Source organism: Macaca mulatta, chromosome 19, assembly GCF_049350105.2.
Source record: "Macaca mulatta isolate MMU2019108-1 chromosome 19, T2T-MMU8v2.0, whole genome shotgun sequence".
Taxonomy (NCBI): Eukaryota; Metazoa; Chordata; class Mammalia; order Primates; family Cercopithecidae; genus Macaca; species Macaca mulatta.
Genome location: NC_133424.1, coordinates 5,152,097 through 5,171,484, shown reverse-complemented (window position 1 = coordinate 5,171,484; position 19,388 = coordinate 5,152,097). Strand labels below are relative to the sequence as shown.

General features: G+C 53.8%; 2 protein-coding genes across 20 annotated transcripts in view; one reads left to right on the top strand and one right to left on the bottom strand.

The window, feature by feature from the left end:
- Positions 1–19,388, bottom strand: part of MPND (MPN domain containing) — a 79,366-nt gene that overhangs the window by 18,300 nt on the left and 41,678 nt on the right. For 4 of the 5 annotated variants that reach the window (XM_015122521.3, XM_077979473.1, XM_028838595.2 and 1 more), the window contains exon 1: positions 52–108. In XM_015122521.3, coding sequence (XP_014978007.3) covers positions 52–58 — 7 coding nt within the window. In that variant the 5' untranslated portion in view covers positions 59–108. Of the gene's footprint in view, positions 1–51; positions 109–19,388 lie in introns of those variants that run through there. The other variant, XM_077979472.1, reaches the window with a different exon arrangement.
- STAP2 (signal transducing adaptor family member 2) lies at positions 5,452–19,354 on the top strand. 15 transcript variants are annotated; one of them, XM_077979483.1, is made up of 14 exons: positions 5,453–5,708; positions 10,089–10,160; positions 10,316–10,442; positions 12,042–12,094; positions 13,093–13,173; positions 14,159–14,259; positions 14,749–14,883; positions 16,017–16,086; positions 16,176–16,278; positions 16,395–16,460; positions 18,149–18,319; positions 18,402–18,494; positions 18,868–18,942; positions 19,200–19,354. In XM_077979483.1, the coding sequence occupies exons 1-14, from the start codon at positions 5,607–5,609 to the stop codon at positions 19,262–19,264; spliced, it is 1,314 nt and encodes a 437-aa protein (XP_077835609.1). In that variant the 5' UTR covers positions 5,453–5,606; the 3' UTR covers positions 19,265–19,354. The 15 variants fall into 15 exon arrangements, with proteins under 15 accessions (XP_028696127.1, XP_077835609.1, XP_077835605.1 ...); XM_077979479.1 differs by having other exon boundaries at positions 18,730–18,942; XM_028840294.2 differs by lacking the exon at positions 13,093–13,173 and having other exon boundaries at positions 5,452–5,708; positions 10,316–10,438; positions 12,038–12,094.

Genomic DNA, 19,388 nt, shown 5'->3' with positions numbered 1-19,388 from the left:
CGCCCCCAGCAGCTGCAGCCCCGCGCCTCCGCCCCGCCGGGCCCGCCGTACCTGCCATGGCCGCGCCTCCCCGCGCCCGGAGCCCCAGACTCCGGCTTCCCGGCACGTGACGCGGCCCCGCCTCGGAGAGGGGAGGGGGGCCCCAACCATTGGCCGGCGCCGGGGTCGGGGGAAGGACTCGGTGCGCTGGGGTGGGCGGGGAAACTGAGGCCTCCGGGCTGTCCACGCGGGAGACACCGGGGACTCAGCCCTCCGGGAACATTCGGCAAACTGAGGCTTGAAGCACCGCTCCATGGGGACGGGGTGGTGACCGGGAGCTCATTGGTGCTAATGGGAAAACTGAGGCCTCGCTGTCCAGGGATAGAGGTTGCAAGGTGGAAGCCTGGGGCGGGTGCGCGAGTGGCCCAGCCTGCTGCAAGGAGAGGAGAAGCTGAGGCCTGCGGCCACCGCACTTGAGAAACTCAGAGGCCTCGGTCTTTAGGGCCAGGGGAGAAACTGAGGTCCGGGGGAACAATGCGGACTCCAATAGGCAACAGCCTCGCGCAGACACAGGTGGAGTCAAAATGCTCCAGCCGGCCTCAGTTGCTAAAGAATTAACTCCCACCCTCCTGGGCGGCCCTCGACTGATTCCGTGATTGGACCGTAGCGGAGCCGGCCAGCCAATGATAAGAGTCCCATTTATTTCACCCTCAACCAATCGATAACAAGCTGCTGCATTCCCGCACCAACCAATCCGTATTAACTTTCTGATTACACCAACTCGGATTTGACCAATGGGCAGACGTCCACATAAGCCAATCAGCAGAAACCCTTAGTTCAGAGCGCAAACCATCAGAGGCAGGGACCGGATTTACCAGCCAATCAGCTCCGGGTATAAGGCCAGCCGAGTCCAGCCCTCCATACCCTTGGGCGGAGCAGGGGGCGGGGCCGGGCTGGTTGCGCGCCGGATCAGTGTATCCCCGGCCTTTGTCACCTACCTTGTTTAGGGAAATTCGTCCTCGACCCTGTCCTGGGACCTTCGTCCCCAAGCCTGAGCGCTGGGATTTCCCTCAGTCCCTAGCAGGGCTGAAAGTCCAGGATGGGGACTTCCTAAAGCTCCGGGACGCCGTGGGATGGGCTCAAATACGGGTGGCTTTGCCCAGAACGCAGTCGGGAAGTGGGAACTGGACAGTAGGGGTGCGAGGGAGGCTCTCCAGGGTGCTCGGGAATGTTCTCAGGAAGAAGACTTAACATAGAGCAAGAGCTGGGTACATGTGAACTATTGTTATTATCATTATTATTGTTCAGCCCAGGCACCCTTCAGGGGCCCCACCCTGACTGTCCAGCCAACAACCGGCATCCCCAAGGCCTCCAGACGCAGCATGGCCCAAACCGGCCTCAGTTTATTTCCCCAAGTCCTTACACACATTCTCTTTGGCTTTTGCCCGTCCCCTGGCTTCCAAAACCCTGAGCCACACCTCCAGCCTCTTGCACCCGAATCCTGGCCGAATCCTGGCCGTCGCAATGGGTCTCAGGCCTCCAAACTCATGCCCCACCCTGTCGGTCTTCCACCGTTGCCCCAGAGGGCTCTTTCTAAGATGCACATGTTACCAACGTTACCACCTCCCTCCCATATTATTATTTTTTCTTTTTTTTTCTTTTCTTTTTTTTTGGGACGGAGTCTTGCTCTGTTACCCAGACTGGAGTGCAATGGCAAGATCTTGGCTCACTGCAACCTCCACCTCCCAGGTTCAAGCGATTCTCCTGCCTCAGCCTCCCAAGTAGCTGGGACTACAGATGCACGCCACCACACCCAGCTAATTTTTGTAATTTTAGTAGAGAAGGGGTTTCACCATGTTTGCCAGGCTGGTCTCGAACTCCCAACCTTGGGTGATCCACCTGCTTCAGCCTCCCAAAATGCTGGGATTACAGGTGTGAGCCGTTGCGCCCAGCCTATTTTCTTTTCTTTTGGAGACAGGGCCTTGCTCTGTCTCCCAGGCTGGAGTGCACTGGTGCAAGCATGACTCACTGCAGCCTTGGCCTCCTGGTTTCAAATGATCCTCTTGCCTCAGCCTCCAGAGTAGCTGAGACAACAGGTGTGACCACCATGCCTGGCTAATTTTTAATATTTTTATAAGAGAAGGGGATCTCACTATGTTACCCATGCTGGTCTCCAAGTCCTGGCCTTAAGCAATCTTCCCACTCAGGCTCCCAAAGTGTTTGGATTACAGGTGTGAGCCACCGCACCCTGCCCCCCTCCCATGCTCTAAATCCTCCTGTGGCTCCACATTGCCTTAGACAAATACAATGAAAACTAACGACCCTGGCTGGCTGCGTTGGCTCCCGCCTGTAATCCCAGCACTTTGGGATCACTTGAGGTCAGCAGTTTGAGACCAGCCTGACCAACATGGTGAAACCCCATCTCTACTAAAAATTTAAAAATTAGCTGGGGGGTGGTGGCGGGCACCTGTAATCCCAGCTACTCCAGATGCTGAGGCAGGAGAATCGCTTGAACCTGGGAGGTGGAGGTTGCAGTGAGCCGAGATCATGCCATTGCACTCAAGCCTGGGCAAAAGGAGCGAAACCCTGTCTGGAAAAAAAAAAAAACAAAGATAAAACGAAACAAAAACGAACTCACTGACCTTACTTAGTATAGCTGATACTATCAACTTTAACAGACAGTTCAGTAGATGAACACATTGCCCATAGTCCCACGGCCTTTCTGTGGTTTCTAGAACACCTGTTCTGCTACGTATACAAAGTCTAGCCCTGGTAACTATTAAGGAAATTGAATTTGTAATTAAAAAACTCCCAACAAAGCAATCTCTAGGCCCAGATGGTTTCATTAAGGAATTCTGCCAAAGGTTCAAAGAAGAATTAACACCAGTTTCACATAGTCTCTTCCAGAAAATTGAAGGGGATATTTCCCTGTTCATTTTATGGAACTATGACCCTGATACCAAAACCAGGTTTTGGTATCCTTAACAAAATATTAGAAAGTAGAATTCAGCCGGGCGCGGTGGCTCAAGCCTGTAATCCCAGCACTTTGGGAGGCCGAGACGGGCGGATCACGAGGTCAGGAGATCGAGACCATCCTGGCAAACACGGTGAAACCCCGTCTCTATTAAATACAAAAAACTAGCCGGGCGAGGTGGCGGCGCCTGTAGTCCCAGCTACTTGGGAGGCTGAGGCCGGAGAATGGCGTAAACCTGGGAGGCGGAGCTTGCAGTGAGCTGAGATCCGGCCACTGCACTCCAGCCTGGGTGACAGAGCGAGATTCCGTCTCAAAAAAAAAAAAAAAAAGAAAGTAGAATTCAACAATATATCAAATGAATGATACACCATAAGTGGGGTTTACTCCAGGGACCCAAGACTGGTTCAATATTCAAAAATTCATCAATTGTCCACCATCTTAAACAGGCTGTGGTAGGCAGAATAATGGTCTCTTAAAGATATCCATGTCCTAATTCCCAAAATCTGTGAATATGTTAGGATACGTGGCAAACGGGTTTGAAGATTAAAGATAGACGCCAGGCACAGTGGCACACACCTGTAACCCCAGCACTTTGGGAGGCCTAGACTGGAGGATCACTTGTGCCCAGGAGTTCAAGACCAGCCTGAGGGCCAGGCACACTGGCTCACGCCTGTAATCCCAGCAATTTGGGAGGTTGAAGGAGGTGGATCACAAGTTCAGGAGATTGGGGCGATCCTAGCTAACACAGTGAAACCCCACCTCTACTAAAAAAAAAAAAAATGCAAAAAATTTGCTGGGCATGGTGGCTTGCACCTGTAATCCCAGCTACTCGGGAGGCTGAGGCAAGAGAATTGCTTGAACCCGGGAGGTAGAGGTTGCACTGAGCCAAGATGGCTCCACTGCACTCCAGCCTGGGCGACAGAGCAAGACTCCGCTCAAAAAAAAAAAAAAAGACCAGACCAGCCTGGGCAACATAGCAAAAACCTGTCTCTACTAAGTGAAAAAAGTAGCTGGGTGTGGTGGCATGCAACTGTAGTACCACCTACTCTAGAGGTTGAGGCTGGAGGATCACTTGAGCCTGGAAGGTCGAGGCTACAGTGAGTTATGACTGCCCCCCTGTACTCCAGCCTAGGCAACATGGTGAGAACACATCCTTAAAAATGTAACATAAATGGCCGGGCACGGTGGCTCACGCCTGTAATCCCAGCACTTTGGGAGGTCGAGGCGGGCGGATTATGGGGTCAGGAGATAGAGACCATCCTGGCTAACACGGTGAAACCCTGTCTCAACTAAAAATACAAAAAAAAACAAAAATTAGCCAGGCGTGGTGGCAGGCGCCTGTAGTCCCAGCTACTCAGGAGGCTGAAGCAGGAGGATGGCGTGAACCCAGGAGGCGGAGCTTGCAGTGAGCTGAGATCGCGCCACTGCACTCCACCCTGGGCGACAGAGCGAAACTCTGTGTCAGAAAAAAAAGTAAAATAAATTAGTTGGGTGTGGTGCTGCCACCCTATAGTCCCAGCTCTTCAGGTGGCTGAGGCAGGAGGACTACTTGAGATTGGGAGGTGAAGGCTACAGTGAACTATGATCATCTCACTGCACTCCAGCATCAACAACAGAACGAGACACCGTCAAAAAAAAAAAAATTGCAGATGAACTTAAAATTACTAGTCAGCTAACTTTAAAATAGGGAGATTAGTGTGGATGATCCAGGTGGGCCCAATGTAATCATTAGGGTCCATCAAAGTAAGAGAAAGGGCCAGGCGTGGTGGCTCATGCCTGTAATCCCAGCACTTTGGGAGACCAAGGCAGGCAGAAAACTTGGGGTCAGGAATTCGAGACCAGCCTGAGCCAACATGGTGAAACCTCGTCTCTACTACAAATATAAAAATTATCCAGGCGTGGTGGCAAGCACCTGCAGTCCAAGCTAGTCAGGAGATTGACGCAGGAGAATCTCTTGAACCCGGGAGGCAAAGGTCACAGTGAGCCAAGATTGCACCACTGCAGTCTAGCCTGGGCAACAGAGTGAAACTCCGTCTCAGAATAGAATAAATAAATAAATAAATAAAGAGACAGACAATGTATCTCTCTTTGCAGATATAGCCAAGATTATTCTCCCATTCAAGTAAACTTACACATTCTTGGCTGGGCGCAGTGGCTCACGCCTGTAATCCCAGCACTTTGGGAGGTCAAGGCGCTTGGATCACGAAGTCAGGAGATCAACACCATCCTGGCTAACACAGCGAAACCCCACCTCTACTGAAAATACAAAAAATTAGCCAGGCATAGTGGCGGGCGCCTGTAGTCCCAGCTACTTGGGAGGCTGAGGCAGGAGAATGGTGTGAACCCAGGAGGCGGAGCTTGCAGTGAGCCGAGATTGTGCCACTGTACTTCAGTCTGGGCAACAGAGCGAGACTATCTCAAAAAAAAAAAAAAAGTAAACGTATACATTCTCTTTCTTCTTGGTTCCATGCCAGAGAGGCGGGGATTTCCCTAGGATCATGGACCTGCCCGGCTCAGCCTCTGCCCAGCCCTGGCAGGGGAGGGAGTTGACGGGCTGACACAGGAAACTCCCCTGGAACCTGTTTCTCAGCTTTCTGGCCCAGCTGGGGCACCCACTGGAAGGAGAGGCCAGGCGGAAGACCCTGGCCCTGCCATGGCCTCTGCCGTGAGGCCACCCCGGGTCCCCAAGCCTAAGGGTGTCCTGCCTTCACACTACTATGAGAGCTTTCTAGAGAAGAAGGGGTCCTGTGACCGGGTAAGGTAGGGAGGCGGGGGCTGGCCCTGTTGGGTCACCGCGGGGAGCTGCAGCACCTCTCTGAGCCCCAGTCTCCTCACTCGCCAAGAGGGGTGCAGTGGGTGCTGGATGGGGCAGGGCGCGTGCTGGGGGTTGGCATGGGTTCTGGCCATCTGCCTCTCTGTGCGTCATCTCTGTTTCCATGTGTCTTTGGTTTCTTTTTCTCTTTCTCTCTCCCTGGCCCTTCTGTCTCTCCCAATGTCCGTCTCAGTCTCTCTCTCTCTCGTCTCAATCTTTGCTTTTGTCTCTCATTCATTCTCCTGAATACAAACAAGATCAGGCACTTTCTCCAGGAAACGGGGAGCCCTCTGACTCCCGGGCTTCCTCCTGCTCCCAGCCCAGGACAAACTCCGGGAACCTCAGCTGCTGGGGTGAAGGCCGGGACAGGTGACATGTGAGGACAGTAAGAGCTGGTGGGGGCCACATTCCACAGGACAGATAGTGGCCATGGACAGTGCGTGCATGTGTGTGTGTATCCTTATGTCTCCCCCAGCCCCTCCGTTCTCCCTGAGGCCCCATCTCTCCTTCCCTATGCCCCATATTCATTTTCTTTCTTTCTTTTTTTTAAAGACAGAGTTACTCTGTCACCCAGGCTGGAGTGCAGGGGCATGATCATGGCTCACTGTAGCCTCAAACTCCTGGGCTCAAGTGAACCTCCTGCCCCAGCCTCCTGAGGAGCTGGGACTACAGGCGTGCACCGCCTCTTCTGGCTAATTTTTTGGCCTAATTTTTCTGGCCTAATTTTTTTTTTTTTTTTTTAAAGATGGAGTCTTGCTGGCCAGGTGCAGTGGCTCACGCCTGTAATCCCAGCATTTAGGGAGGCCGAGGCAGGTGGATCACTTGAAGTCAGGAGTTCGAGACTGGCCTGGCCACCACGGTGAAACCCTGTCTCTACTAAGAATACAAAAATTAGCCATGTGTGGTGGTGCGCACCTGTGATCCCAGTTACTCGGGAGGCTGAGGCAGGAGAATCGCTTGAACCCAGGAGGCAGAGGTTGCAGTGAGCCGAGACTGTGCCACTGCACTCCAGGCTGGCAACAGAGCTAGACTACGTCTAAAAAAATAAAAAATAAAAAATAAAAATTGGGGTCTTGCTATGTTGCCCAGGCTGGTCTCAAATTCCTGGCCTTAAGTGATCCTCCTGCCTCAGCCTCCAAAAGTGCTGGGATTAGAGGTGTGAGCCACCGTGCCTGCCTCATTTTCTGATACAGATCAAAACAAACACCTCAGCTCTTCCCTGCCCTGCCCATGTCCCCGCCTCTGCCCCTGAGGTTCCCTTACCTGTAGTGGAGTGGACTTCCCTTCTACCTCCATGCATCCAAATCCTCCCCAACCAGCAAACACTTTGGAGGCAGTGGATCACTGCGGTGAAGAAAGATAATGGGGAAGGCTGGGCACAGTGGCTATGCCTGTAATCTCAGCACTTTGGGAGGCCGAGGTGGGCAGATCACCCGAGGTCAGGAGTTCGAGACCAACGTGGCCAACATGGTGAAACCTCGTCTCTACTAAAAAATACAAAAATTAGCCAGGCATGGTGGCAGGCACCTTAATCCCAGCTACTTGGGAGGCTGAGGCAGGAGAATCATTTGAACCTGAGAGGCGGAGGTTGCAGTGAGCTGAGATGGTGCCACTGTACTTCAGCCTGGGTAACAGAGTGAGACTCTGTCTCAAAAAAAAAAAAAAAAAAAAAAAGAAGGCCAGACGCAGCGGCTCACACCTGTAATCCCAACAGTTTGGGAGGCCGAGGCTAGTGGATCACTTGAGGTCAGGAATTTGAGACCAGCCTGGCCAACATATCGTGAAACCCCATCTCTACTAAAAAATACAAAAATTAGCCGGATGTGGTGGTGTGCACTTGTAGTCGCAGCTACTTGAGAAGCTGAGGCGGGAGAATCGCTTGAACCCGGGAGGCAGAGGTTCCAGTGAGCCGAGATCGCACTACTGCACTCCAGCCTGGGCAACAGAGCGAGACTTGTCTCTTAAAAACAAAACAAAACAAAACACAACACTTCACGCCTGTAATCCCAGCACTTTGGGAGGCCGACGCAGGCGGATCACCAGGTCAGGAGATCGAGACCATCCTGGCTAACACGGTGAAACCCCGTATCTACTAAAAATACAAAAAATTAACCGGGCGTGGTGGCGGGCACCTGTAGTCCCGGCTACTCAGGTGGTTGAGGCAGGAGAATGGTGTGAACCCAGGAAGCAGAGCTTGCAGTGAGCCGTGATCATGCCACTGTACTCCAGCCTGGGTGACAGAGTGAGACTCTGCCTCAAAAACAAAATAAAACAAAACAAAAAACCCAAAACAACAACAAAAAACAAACCAAAACAAAAAAGATCATGGACCCAAATTCAGAAGACCCAGGTTCTAATCCCGGCTCCACACTTTCCTTACTCCCAGGCCTTTTGCAAGTGACTTAATCTTTGAGTCTCAGTTTTTTGTCTTCGGAAATAGGGGAGTTAGGGCTGTAGTCACAGTTCACATGTTGAGGACTCAACTCAGCGCAGGCCCCGGTGCTTCCCATGTGGAAAGTCACCTAATTCTCATGAGATCCTCCAGACTTGGCACCATTGTTATCACCATTTTACAGCTGGGGAAACAGAAAAAGATGGCTCAAATAACTTGCCCAACAGCACATCGTGGGTACATAGTAAAGCAATATGGTAACTGGTAATACGGTGTTTAATCCCGTATTGATCTAGTCCCAGTGCCCGGAGGAGGGCTAGCACATAAAAAGCCTTCAGCAAATGTTAGGTAAATGCCTGTGTGTACCTGTGCGTGTGTCTACGGATGGACAGGTGGATGAGTAGATGGAGGGATGAGTGGAGGCTTGGTGAATGGATAGATGCGGGCTGGATGGTGGCTGAGAGGATGTGTGGATGGAAGGATGAGTGCATATACAAGTGGGTGGATGATGGATGGATGGACAAGTGCGTGGATGGATGACAGATGGGTGAGTAGGTGGATGCATGATGGAGGGATGTATGGATGGATGAGTGGATGGTTGGCTGGCTGGCTGGCTGGATGGATGGATGAGTTGGGGGATGGATGGATGAACGGGCAGTTGGGTGGGTGGGTGGATGATGGATAGATGGACGAGTGCATGGATGGATGATGGAGGGATGAGTGGATGGATGGATGAGTAGGTGGATGCATGATGGAGGGATGTATGGACGGATGAGTGGATGGCTGGATGGATGGATGAGTTGCGGGATGGATGGATGAATGGGCAGATGGGTGGGTGGATGGATGATGGATAGATGGACGAGTGCATAGATGGATGATGGAGGGATGAGTGGATGGATGGATGAGTAGGTAGATGGATGATGGAGGGATGAGTAGATGGATGGATGAGTGAATGGATGGATGATGGAGGGATGCATGGATAGATGAGTAGATGCATGTATGGATGCATGGATGAGTGGGTGGATGGATGATGGACGGTGGGTGGATTGATAGATGGATGCATAGATGATGTAGGGATGGATGGATGGACGGATGGGTGGACAGATGGATAAGTGGGTGGATGGATGACTGGATGGATGGTGGGTGATGTATGTATGGATGAATGAGCAGATGGATGGATCATGAATGGTTGGATGATGGATAGATGGATGGGGTGATGGATGGATGAGTGGGTGGATGGTGGGTGGATGGACAGATGAATGGATGGGTGAATGGTAGGTGGATGGATGAATGGGTGGGCAGGTGGGTGGATAAGTAACTGGATGGATAGATGTGTGGATGGGTGGGTGGGTGGACGGACTGGTGGATGGATGGTGGGTGGATGGATAGATGAATGAATGGGTGAATGGTAGGTGGATGAGTAACTGTATGGATAGATGTGTGGATGAGTGGGTAGGTGGACGGATTGGTGGATGGATGGTGAGTGGATGCATGGATAGATGAATGGGTGAATGGTAGGTGGATGGATGAATGGGTGGGTGGATGGATGGATAGATGGATGATAGATAGATGGCTAGTGGGTAGCTGGATGATGGAAGATGGATGGGACACCATTAAACCAGTTAGTTCAACTCACCCCTAGAGCCCCCATCTCTATAGATTGGCGGGGGTTGCTCTGGGTCCTTCATCATGTCAAGGTTCCGTCTGGTCCTTTCTCAGAGGAAAACGGATACCCAGAAGCTGGGATGTGGGTGGGGTGGGTCTCCCCGAGAAGGCAACATTTGATCAGAAACTCAAGGCAGGAGGTGATCAAGATCTGGGGGCAGCGTGGGAGAGCACGATCAGTGCAAAGGCCCCGAGGCAGCACTGAGTACATGAGAGGTACTCAGCCTGGCCACCTCACCTCCTCTTTCTGCACCTCTGGTCCCCAGGATTACAAGAAGTTCTGGGCAGGCCTCCAGGGTCTCACCATTTATTTCTACAATAGCAATCGGGACTTCCAGGTAAGATGGGAATGGAGGCTCCAGAGCTGGCCTTCCCTTGACCCCAGAGACCAAGCAGACAATGAGGATGGTGTGGCCATGATGGCTGCTACATCATCCAGGGGGCCTGGAGGCCAAGGAACTGGTGCCCAGACCCCCTGCTTCTGTGCCCCCAGCACGTGGAGAAGCTCAACCTGGGAGCATTTGAGAAACTCACTGATGAGATTCCCTGGGGAAGCTCACGTGACCCTGGCACCCACTTCAGCCTGATTCTCCGGAATCAGGAGATCAAGTTCAAGGTAGGTCCCTCGGTGGAGGGGTGCTGAGGGGAGGTGCTGGCATGAGATGCTCAAATGCCCCTCCCCTCCACTGTGCCAACCACAAAGGGGCAGGTATTACAGGGCCCTGTGGGCCCTGGGTAAGACTTGGGTCTTGACCCCAAAGGAGCTGGTGCTATGGGAGGGTTTATTTTATTTTATTTTATTTCTTTTTTTTTTTTTTTTGAGACCAAGTCTCATCCCATCACCCAGGTTGGAGTGTGATGGCACGATCTTGGCTCACTGCAACCTCCGCCTCCCGGATTCAAGCGATTCTCTTGCCTCTGCCTCCCGAGTAGTTGGGATTACAGGTGTGTGCCACCACTCCTGGCTAATTTTTTGAATCTTTAGTAGAGACGGGGTTTCACCATGTTGGCCATGCTGGTCTCGAACTCCTGACCTCAGGTGATCCACCCACCTCGGCCTCCCAAACTGCTGGGATTACAGGCGTGAGCCACCGCGCCCAGCCGAGGGTTTATTTTATTTTATTTTTTTTGAGACAGTTTCACTCTTATCGCCCAGGCTGGAGTGCAATGGCGCAATCTTGGCTCACTACAACCTCTGCCTCCCAGGTATAAGTGATCCTCCTTAGTAGCTGGGATTACAGGCGTGTGCCACCACGTGCGGCTAATTTTTGTATTTTTGGTAGAGACAGGATTTCACCATGTTGGCCAGGCTGGTCTTGACCTCCTGACCTCAAGTGATCCGCCCACCTCGGCCTCCCAAAGTGCTGGGATTACAAGCGAGAGTCACTGTGCCTGGCCTATGGAAGGGTTTAGAGCATGACAGGTCTGCGAACTGATCTATGTTTTTCTATTATTTTATTTTATTTATGATTTTATTTTGAGATAGGGTCTTGCTCGTCGCCCAGGCTGGAGTGCAGTAATGAGATCATAGCTCACTGCAGCCTGGACTTCCCAGGCTCAAGCAATTCTCCCACCTCAGCCAAGCACACTCCACTATGCCTGGCTAAGACTTTATTTTTTGTAGAGACGGGGGCTCGCTATGTTACCCAGTCTGGTCTTGAACTCCTAGGCTCAAGTGATCCTCCCACCTTGACCTCCCAAAATGCTGGGATTATAGGGGTGAGCCACTGCATCCAGCCTGACCTATGTTTTTCAAATGTAGATATAATAACATCAAAAATTATAACATCAGCCAGGCATGGTGGCTCACACCTGTAATCTGAGCACTTTGGGAGGCCAAGGCAGAAGGATAGCTTGAGCCCAGGAGTTCAAGACTAGCCTGGGCAACAAAGTGAGACCCTCATGTCTAAGAGAAAAAAAAAAAAAAAAGCTGGGCGAGGTTGTGCATGCCTGTAGTCCCAGCTACTCAGGAGGCTGAGGCAGGAGAATCACTTGAACCCGGGAGGTGGAGGTTGCACTTAGCTGAGATCATGCCACTGCACTCCAGCCTGGGAGACAGAATGAGACTCCATCTCAAAAAAAAAAAAAGAAGAAGAAGAAAAAAAAGAAAAAAGAAAACAGCCCTTTGAAGCAGGGACTCTTCCCTAGTCCCATTTCATTGATGAGTAGACTGAGATTCACTGACATGGATTCTTTTCTTTCTTTTGTTCCCTAGGTAGAGACCTTGGAGTGTCGGGAAATGTGGAAAGGCTTCATCTTAACGGTGGTGGAGGTAAGAGCAGTGGCTCTCTGCGCCCTCTGTCCCATTCGCCAGATCTCCTCAAAAAGCCTCCTTTTGGCGGGGCGCGGTGGCTCAAGCCTGTAATCCCAGCACTTTGGGAGGCCGAGACGGGCGGATCATGAGCTCAGGAGATCCAGACCATCCTGGCTAACCCGGTGAAACCCCGTCTCTACTAAAAAATACAAAAAACTAGCCGGGCGAGGTGGCGGGCGCCTGTAGTCCCAGCTAATCGGGAGGCTGAGGCAGGAGAATGGTGTAAACCCGGGAGGCGGAGCTTGCAGTGAGCTGAGATCCGGCCACTGCACTCCAGCCTGGGCGACGGAGCAAGACTCCGTCTCAAAAAAAAAAAAAAAAAAAAAAAAAAAAGGCCTCCTTTTTCTTTCCATCTTTCATTCTCCAAACAAGCCTCCAGAGTATAGTACACTGGCCTCAAACCTTGGAGCAAATATACCCCATAAACATCCTTTGTTTTATCAACTGAGTGCTAAATTTTGTTTTATTTTTTTGAGACTAAGTCTTGCTCTGTTGCCCAGGCTGGAGTGCAGTGGTACGATTTCAGCTCACTGCAACCTCTGCCTCCCCGGTTCAAGCAATTCTCGTGCCTCAGCCTCCCGAGTAGCTGGGATTACAGGCGTCCGCCACCACGCCTGACTAATTTTTGTTTTTTTAGTATACATGGGGTTTCAACCTGTTGGCCAGGCTTGTCTCAAACTCCTAACCTCGAGTGATCGGCCCACCTCGGCCACCCAAAGTGCTGGGATTACAGGCGTGAGCCACAGCGACCAGCTGTATTTCTTATTTTATTTTATTATTATTATTATTATTATTTTTGAGATGGAGTCTGGCTCTGTTGCCCAGGCTGGAGTGCAGTGGTACAGTCTTGGCTCACTGCAAGCTCCACCTCCCGGGTTCACGCCTCAGCCTCCCCAGCAACTGGGACTACAGGCGTCCGCCAACACGCCGGGCTAATTTTTTTTGTATTTTAGTAGAGACGGGGTTTCACTGTGTCAGCTCGATCTCCTGACCTCGTGATCCACCCACCTCAGCCTCCCAAAGTGCTGGGATTACAGGTATGAGCCACCGCTCCCGGTCTCTTATTTTATTTTTTTGAGACAGGGTCTCTCTCTGTTGCCGAGGCTGGAGTGCAGTGGTGTGATCATAGCTCACTGCAGCCTCCAACTCCCAGGCTCAAGCAGTCCTCCTGCCTCAGCCTCCCAAGTAGCTGGGACTACAGGCACACACTACCACATCTCATTAATTTTTAAAATTTTTTGTAGAGCAGGGTCTCACTATGTTGCCCAGGCTGGTCTCCAACTTCTGTGCTCAAGTGATCCACCCTCCTTGGCCTCCCGAAGTGATGGGATTATAGACGTGAGCCACCATGCCTCGCCACAGAGTGTTAAATTTTAAAAAATTAGCTGACATCATTTATCAACAGGGAATTTTAGTCTACCTTCCCATTTTCCCTCTGATTTGACTGTTTCCTGCCTCGCCCTGGCAGGCCATTGAGTTTGAGACCAGACTGGCCCCTGAAGACTTTAGTTTGAGATTCCAGCACCTACTTTTTTTTTTTTTTTTTGGTGGGTGAGGGGAGCGGGGAACGGAGTCTCACTCTGTCACCCAGGCTGGAGTGCAATGGCGTGATCTCGGCTCACTGCAGCCTCCGCCTTCCCGGGTTCAAGTGATTCTCCTGCCCCAGCCTCCGGAGTAGCTGGGATTACAGGTGTCTGCCACCACGCCCGGCTAATTTTTTGTATTTTTAGTACAAACGGGGTTTCGCCATGTTGCCCAGGGTGGTCTCAAACTCCTGACCTCAGGTGATCTGCCCGCCTCGGCCTCCCAAAGTGCTGGAATGACAGGCGTGAGCCACCGCGCCTAGCCCCAGCATCTACTTTCACTCAACTCCTCTGCACCCTCTCGATGCCCTCTTTGCCCTCTGAGGTGTCAGAGTTCATGGCTCTGAGCTCTGGCCTCAGTTTGCCACTCTGTGACTTGGGCACAGCCGTCCATTCCCGGCCGGCCGGGTGCAGTCACTGTCCCTCGATCGCCCCTCAGCTCCGTGTCCCGTCCAACCTGACCCTGCTTCCTGGGCACCTATACATGATGGCTGAAGTCTTGGCCAAAGAGGAGGCGCGCCGTGCACTGGAGACACCCTCGTGAGTGCCCCGCCTGTCCCGAGGGGCTTCAGAATGGGGACGGGAGGTGGGTGTGTGGCTGAGGGTGGGCCGTGAGCTGAGTCCCCTGGAGTTGGGTCTTGGATTTTGCAAGACGATGGCATTGGGGCTGGGGGGTGGGGAAGGGGGAGGGGGAGTTAAGGCACATGCTGGGAGGCGGAGGCAGGAGAATCGCTTGAACCCGGGAGGCGGAGGTTGCGGTGAGCCGAGATCGCTCCATTGCACTCCAGCCTGGGCAACAAGAGCAAAACTCTGTCTCAAAAAAAAAAAAAAAAAAAAAAGCCACAAAAACTAGGAGCCTGGAAGGCCAGACTGTGCCTCCATGGAAGGGGCCTGGGTCTGGAGAGCAGGGCAGGGTCTCCTGGGCCTAGGGGATGGGGACGGGGCTGGGTCTCAGAGGAGGCGGGGTTTACGTGCGGAAGAGCGGACTTGGTCTCCGGGGTCCCGAGTGGGTGACGCGGCCCTCCACAGGTGCTTCCTGAAGGTGAGCCGGCTGGAGGCACAACTGCTCCTGGAGCGCTACCCCGAGTGCGGGAACCTGCTGCTGCGGCCCAGCGGGGACGGTGCTGACGGCGTGTCGGTCACCACGCGGCAGATGCACAATGGGTGCGCATGCGCGTCTCGGGAGCCCTGGGTGGGGAGGAGGGTAGGCGGGGGGGCGTGGTTAGAAGCAGGGGCGGAGCCCTACCCGAGCCAGAGCTGAGAAGGGCGAACTGGGGGCGGAGTCAGAGCTGAGCTGGGCGGATTGGGGGAGGAGTCAGAGCTGGGCTGGGCGGGCTGGGGGTGGAGTCAGAGCTGAGCATGGGAGACTGGGGGCGGAGTCAGACCTCAGCAGGGGAGACTGGGGACCCAGCCAGAGCTGAGCAGAGCACACTGCGGGCGGAGTCAGAGCTGGGGTGGGCGGGATGGGGGTGCAGTCAGAGCTAAGCAGGAGAGGCTGGGGGCGGAGTCAGAGCTCCGGGGTCGTGGGATCCTGAGGTTGGCCTTGCCCCAAGTACGGGGTCAATGCCTGGGGAAGAAGGTAGAGCCCAGGCAGGAGGAGTCAGGTCTTGGGTTAGGAGCTGGGACTCCCTGCAGGTGGAGTCAGACCCCTCGGTTAGGGTCGGCTCCTCCGGAACGTCAGGTACGCAAGGGCCAGGTCTGGGCCACTGGAGGGGATGAAGTCAAATCCAAGGGTGGGAATGGGCTCTTTGGGCAGAGTCCGGATCTATGGGTGGAGTCACGGCCATGACCCTTTGGAAGTTGAATAGGGCTATGGAGGCGGGGCCACCCTAGGGGCGGAGTTAGAGCCTTTTGCCAAATCCTCAAGCCCAGTCCAGGGTTGGGCAAGGCGATGTAGAAGGTGGAGTCGGGGCCGGGGGGTGGAGCCACTACAGGGGGAGGGGCCTACCTGGGGCGGAGTTTTTAGGGCCTGGTTCGCCCTAGGCGCGGTGCCAGAATTAGGGGCTGACCTTTCCGAGACAGTTGTCAGTCTGGCCTGGTCCCTCCCTAGAGGTGGTGCCAAAACTAGGGGTGGGGTCTTCTGTGGGGGTGGGTCGGTTCAGTCAATGCTGCGGGAGGATAGAGGGGCTTAGGTCCTTCACAGGGTGGAGCCAGTCAGTGGCTGGACCTTCTGTGGGGACAGAGCCAGTATGGACCTGTTTCTATTGGGGGAGGAGCCTGGAGTCGGAGCGGGGCCTTCCCTGGGGGGCGGTGTGGGAGCCTGGGCTGAGCCACTCACTCGCTTTCTGTTGGTGCAGGACGCACGTGGTCCGGCATTACAAGGTGAAGCGGGAGGGCCCCAAGTACGTGATCGACGTGGAAGAGCCGGTGAGCGTTGGGCCGGGGTCCCTAGAAGTGCCTTTGTGGGATCCGCGTCCCTTCCCCAGCAGCCTGACCCCTCCCCCATCTGCCCCCAGTTCTCTTGCACCTCCCTGGACGCCGTGGTCAACTATTTCGTGTCGCACACCAAAAAGGCGCTGGTGCCATTCCTGTTGGACGAGGACTACGAGAAGGTGCTAGGTGGGTGCGCCTTCGGGGAGTTTGGGGGCCCAGTTCTCACCTCTCCCGCCCCCGCTTGGACGGACGGAGCCGCCCCTGGCCGCCGCGCTTCCTCCAGGACGCCTTCTCTGTTCCAGGCTACGTGGAAGCCGATAAGGAGAATGGCGAGAGTGTGTGGGTGGCGCCCTCCGCCCTGGGCCCAGGTGACGCCCCCTCCCCGCGGGCCGAGGTGGGAGGGATCGAGGACCCCGCGTTCAGCCACGCCCCCTCACTCAGCTTGGTGGCTGCACCGCCTGTGTCTGATGTTGTTCCCAAAGTTGCAAGGACAGAAATGACTCAGACCCTGCCATCGGGGTGTGTGTTGGGGGAGAGGGCGGGAGTCCCAGCTTGGGACAGAACTAAACACAGACACTCTCATCCTGTAGGGTCGAATTTGGAGGAAAAACCTGGGCTTGGGGGAGGCGCCTGGAGTTCGGGAGAAGATGGGGGCAGAGCAAGGAGAGCTTCCTAGAAGAGTGGGTCTTTGTAGATGGTCCCAAAGGATCTTCTTAGGTAGAAATGGGCATTGAGGGGGTCAGAAGGTGCATCCAGAGCAGCAGTAGCCCCCCAGGGACCGGGAATCAGGGTGGGTGTTGGGAAAGAGGTGGGAATTGGTCCTGTTTATGGAGTGAGAGGAGGAGGCAGAGAACACACTAGAAAGGAACGTAGCGTGGGTAGTCTGGTCTTCCCTGGGCTGGGCGTATGCAAGGACCCCCAAGTGCCACATCCACACACACATGCATAATTCATGAACTATGGCCACCTGCCTAGCCAGAAGTTGACATACACTTGTGTGGCCACAACAGATCCACACATGCATGAATACACATGTCCCCCAATTCCAGTCACATACACACACTATGTAGCACAGATACACCTGTCTCATCCCACAATCACATGTGTACACATAAATGCAGACACATCCATGCACAGGCACAAAATCAGACATGTTTAGATACATGGGCATAACACATTCATCTAGACAAGGACTAAAGCAGCTACCTTAGCAGGCGTGCAGAGTCACACATGTATACACACAACAGGCATGTTTGTACAAACCTGGTACTTTAACTTATCCAGATTCAATTAGTGTACATGCATATGCCATACAAAGACATACAGACCTTTTTTTTTTCTTGAGACGGAATCTCCCTCTATCACCCAGGCTGGAGTGCAGTGGCGCGATCTCAGCTCACTGCAACCTCTCCCTCCTGGGTTCAAGCGATTCTCCTGCCTGGGATTACAGGAGCCTGCTGCCATGCCAGGCTAATTTTTTTTTTTTTTTTTTTTTTGAGGCGGAGTCTGGCTCTCTTGCCCAGGCTGGAGCGCAGTGGCCGGATCTCAGCTCAGTGCAAGCTCCGCCTCCTGGGTTCACGCCATTCTCCTGCCTCAGCCTCCCGAGTAGCTGGGACTACAGGCGCCCGCCACCTCACCTGGCTAGTTTTTTGTATTTTTTTTAGTAGAGACGGGGTTTCACTGTGTTAGCCAGGATGGTCTCGATCTCCTGACCTCGTGATCCGCCCGTCTCGGCCTCCCAAAGTGCTGGGATTACAGGCTTGAGCCACCGCGCCCGGCCAAGGCTAATTTTTATATTTTTAGTAGAGACAGGGTTTCACCATATTGGCTAGACTGGTCTTGAACCCCTGACTTCAGGTGATCCGCTCACCTCGGCCTCCCAAAGTGCTGGGATTACAGGTGTGAGCCACTGCGCCCAGCCCAGACAGACAGACTTATACATGGGGGCACACAGACACACAGGGACATATGCATGTCTCCAGGCACGCACACAGACCCCCCACCAAGGTGTCCCTGTATGATGTGGGTCTTGACAGTGACCACCTTTCCCCATCAGGTCCTGCACCCTGCACAGGTGGCCCCAAGCCGCTGCCACCTGCATCTGTGCCTGTGTCCAGCCAGGACAAGCTGCCCCTGTTACCCCCACTGCCCCCACTACCGAACCAGGAAGAGAACTACGTGACCCCCATTGGAGATGCCCCAGTTGTTGACTATGAGAACCAAGATGGTGGGTGGGGAGAGCTGCTGAGAGCTGGGGGCTGGGGAAGCAGGTTAACAGCTGATGTGACATTACACTTTTGTCCACGCAGTGGCTTCCTCTAGTCGGCCGGTCATTGTGAAGCCAAAGAAGTTGCCAAAGCCTCCTGCAAAGCTTCCAAAGCCTTCCATTGGACCCAAGCCAGGTAGGGGTCCCCCCACAAATCCTGCCCTCACCTGATGGCACGCCAGCCTCAGCCCGCATCTGTCTTTGTTGTTTATTTTTGAGATGGAACCTCACTCTGTCGCCCCAGGCAGCGGTGCGATCTCGGCTGACTGTAACCTGTCTCCCAGGTTCAAGCGATTCTCCTGCCTCAGCCTCTCAAGTAGCTGGGATTACAGGCACCTGCCACCACATCCATCTAATTTTTGTATTTTTAGTAGAGAAGGGGTTTCACCATGTGGTCCAGGCTGGTATTGAACTCCTGACCTCAAGGGATCCACCCACCTCAGCCTCCCAAAGTGCTGGGATTACCAGCGTAAGCCACCGCACCTGGCCTCATCTGTCTTCTCTTCCAGAGCCCAGAGTCTTTAATGGTGGCTTGGCCAGGAAGCTGCCAGCCAGCTCAGCCCAGCCTCTCTTCCCCGCAGCTGGTAAGGGGTCTGTGGGTTCAGTGCGGGGCGGGCTTCCCAGGCGTGTGACCATGCAGTCACACAGGGCCTCACACTCCTAAGCACCCTGTCTTTTAAGGCTCTGCTGTTTCTGTCTTGAAATTCCTAATGCCTTTGAGCACACTGTCATGTCGCATGGGGCCCTGCAAATCTGTAGCTGGTCATGGGTGGCTGTCAGTGGGCAGGACATGGACTGGGGATCCCTGGGCCAGCTGCAGCTCCCGGTCCTGAACCCCCAGGGCTGGCGGACATGACGGCAGAGCTACAGAAGAAGCTGGAGAAGAGGCGGGCACTGGAGCACTGATTCGGACACGCCGGGGACCAGTGGGCCAGTCCCAGGGCATGGCCCAGTGGCCAGATTCTTTCTCCCAGGATTAAAACTCTGACCCCAGGACCCATGTGTCTGGTTTGGCTTCGGGGAGTAGGGG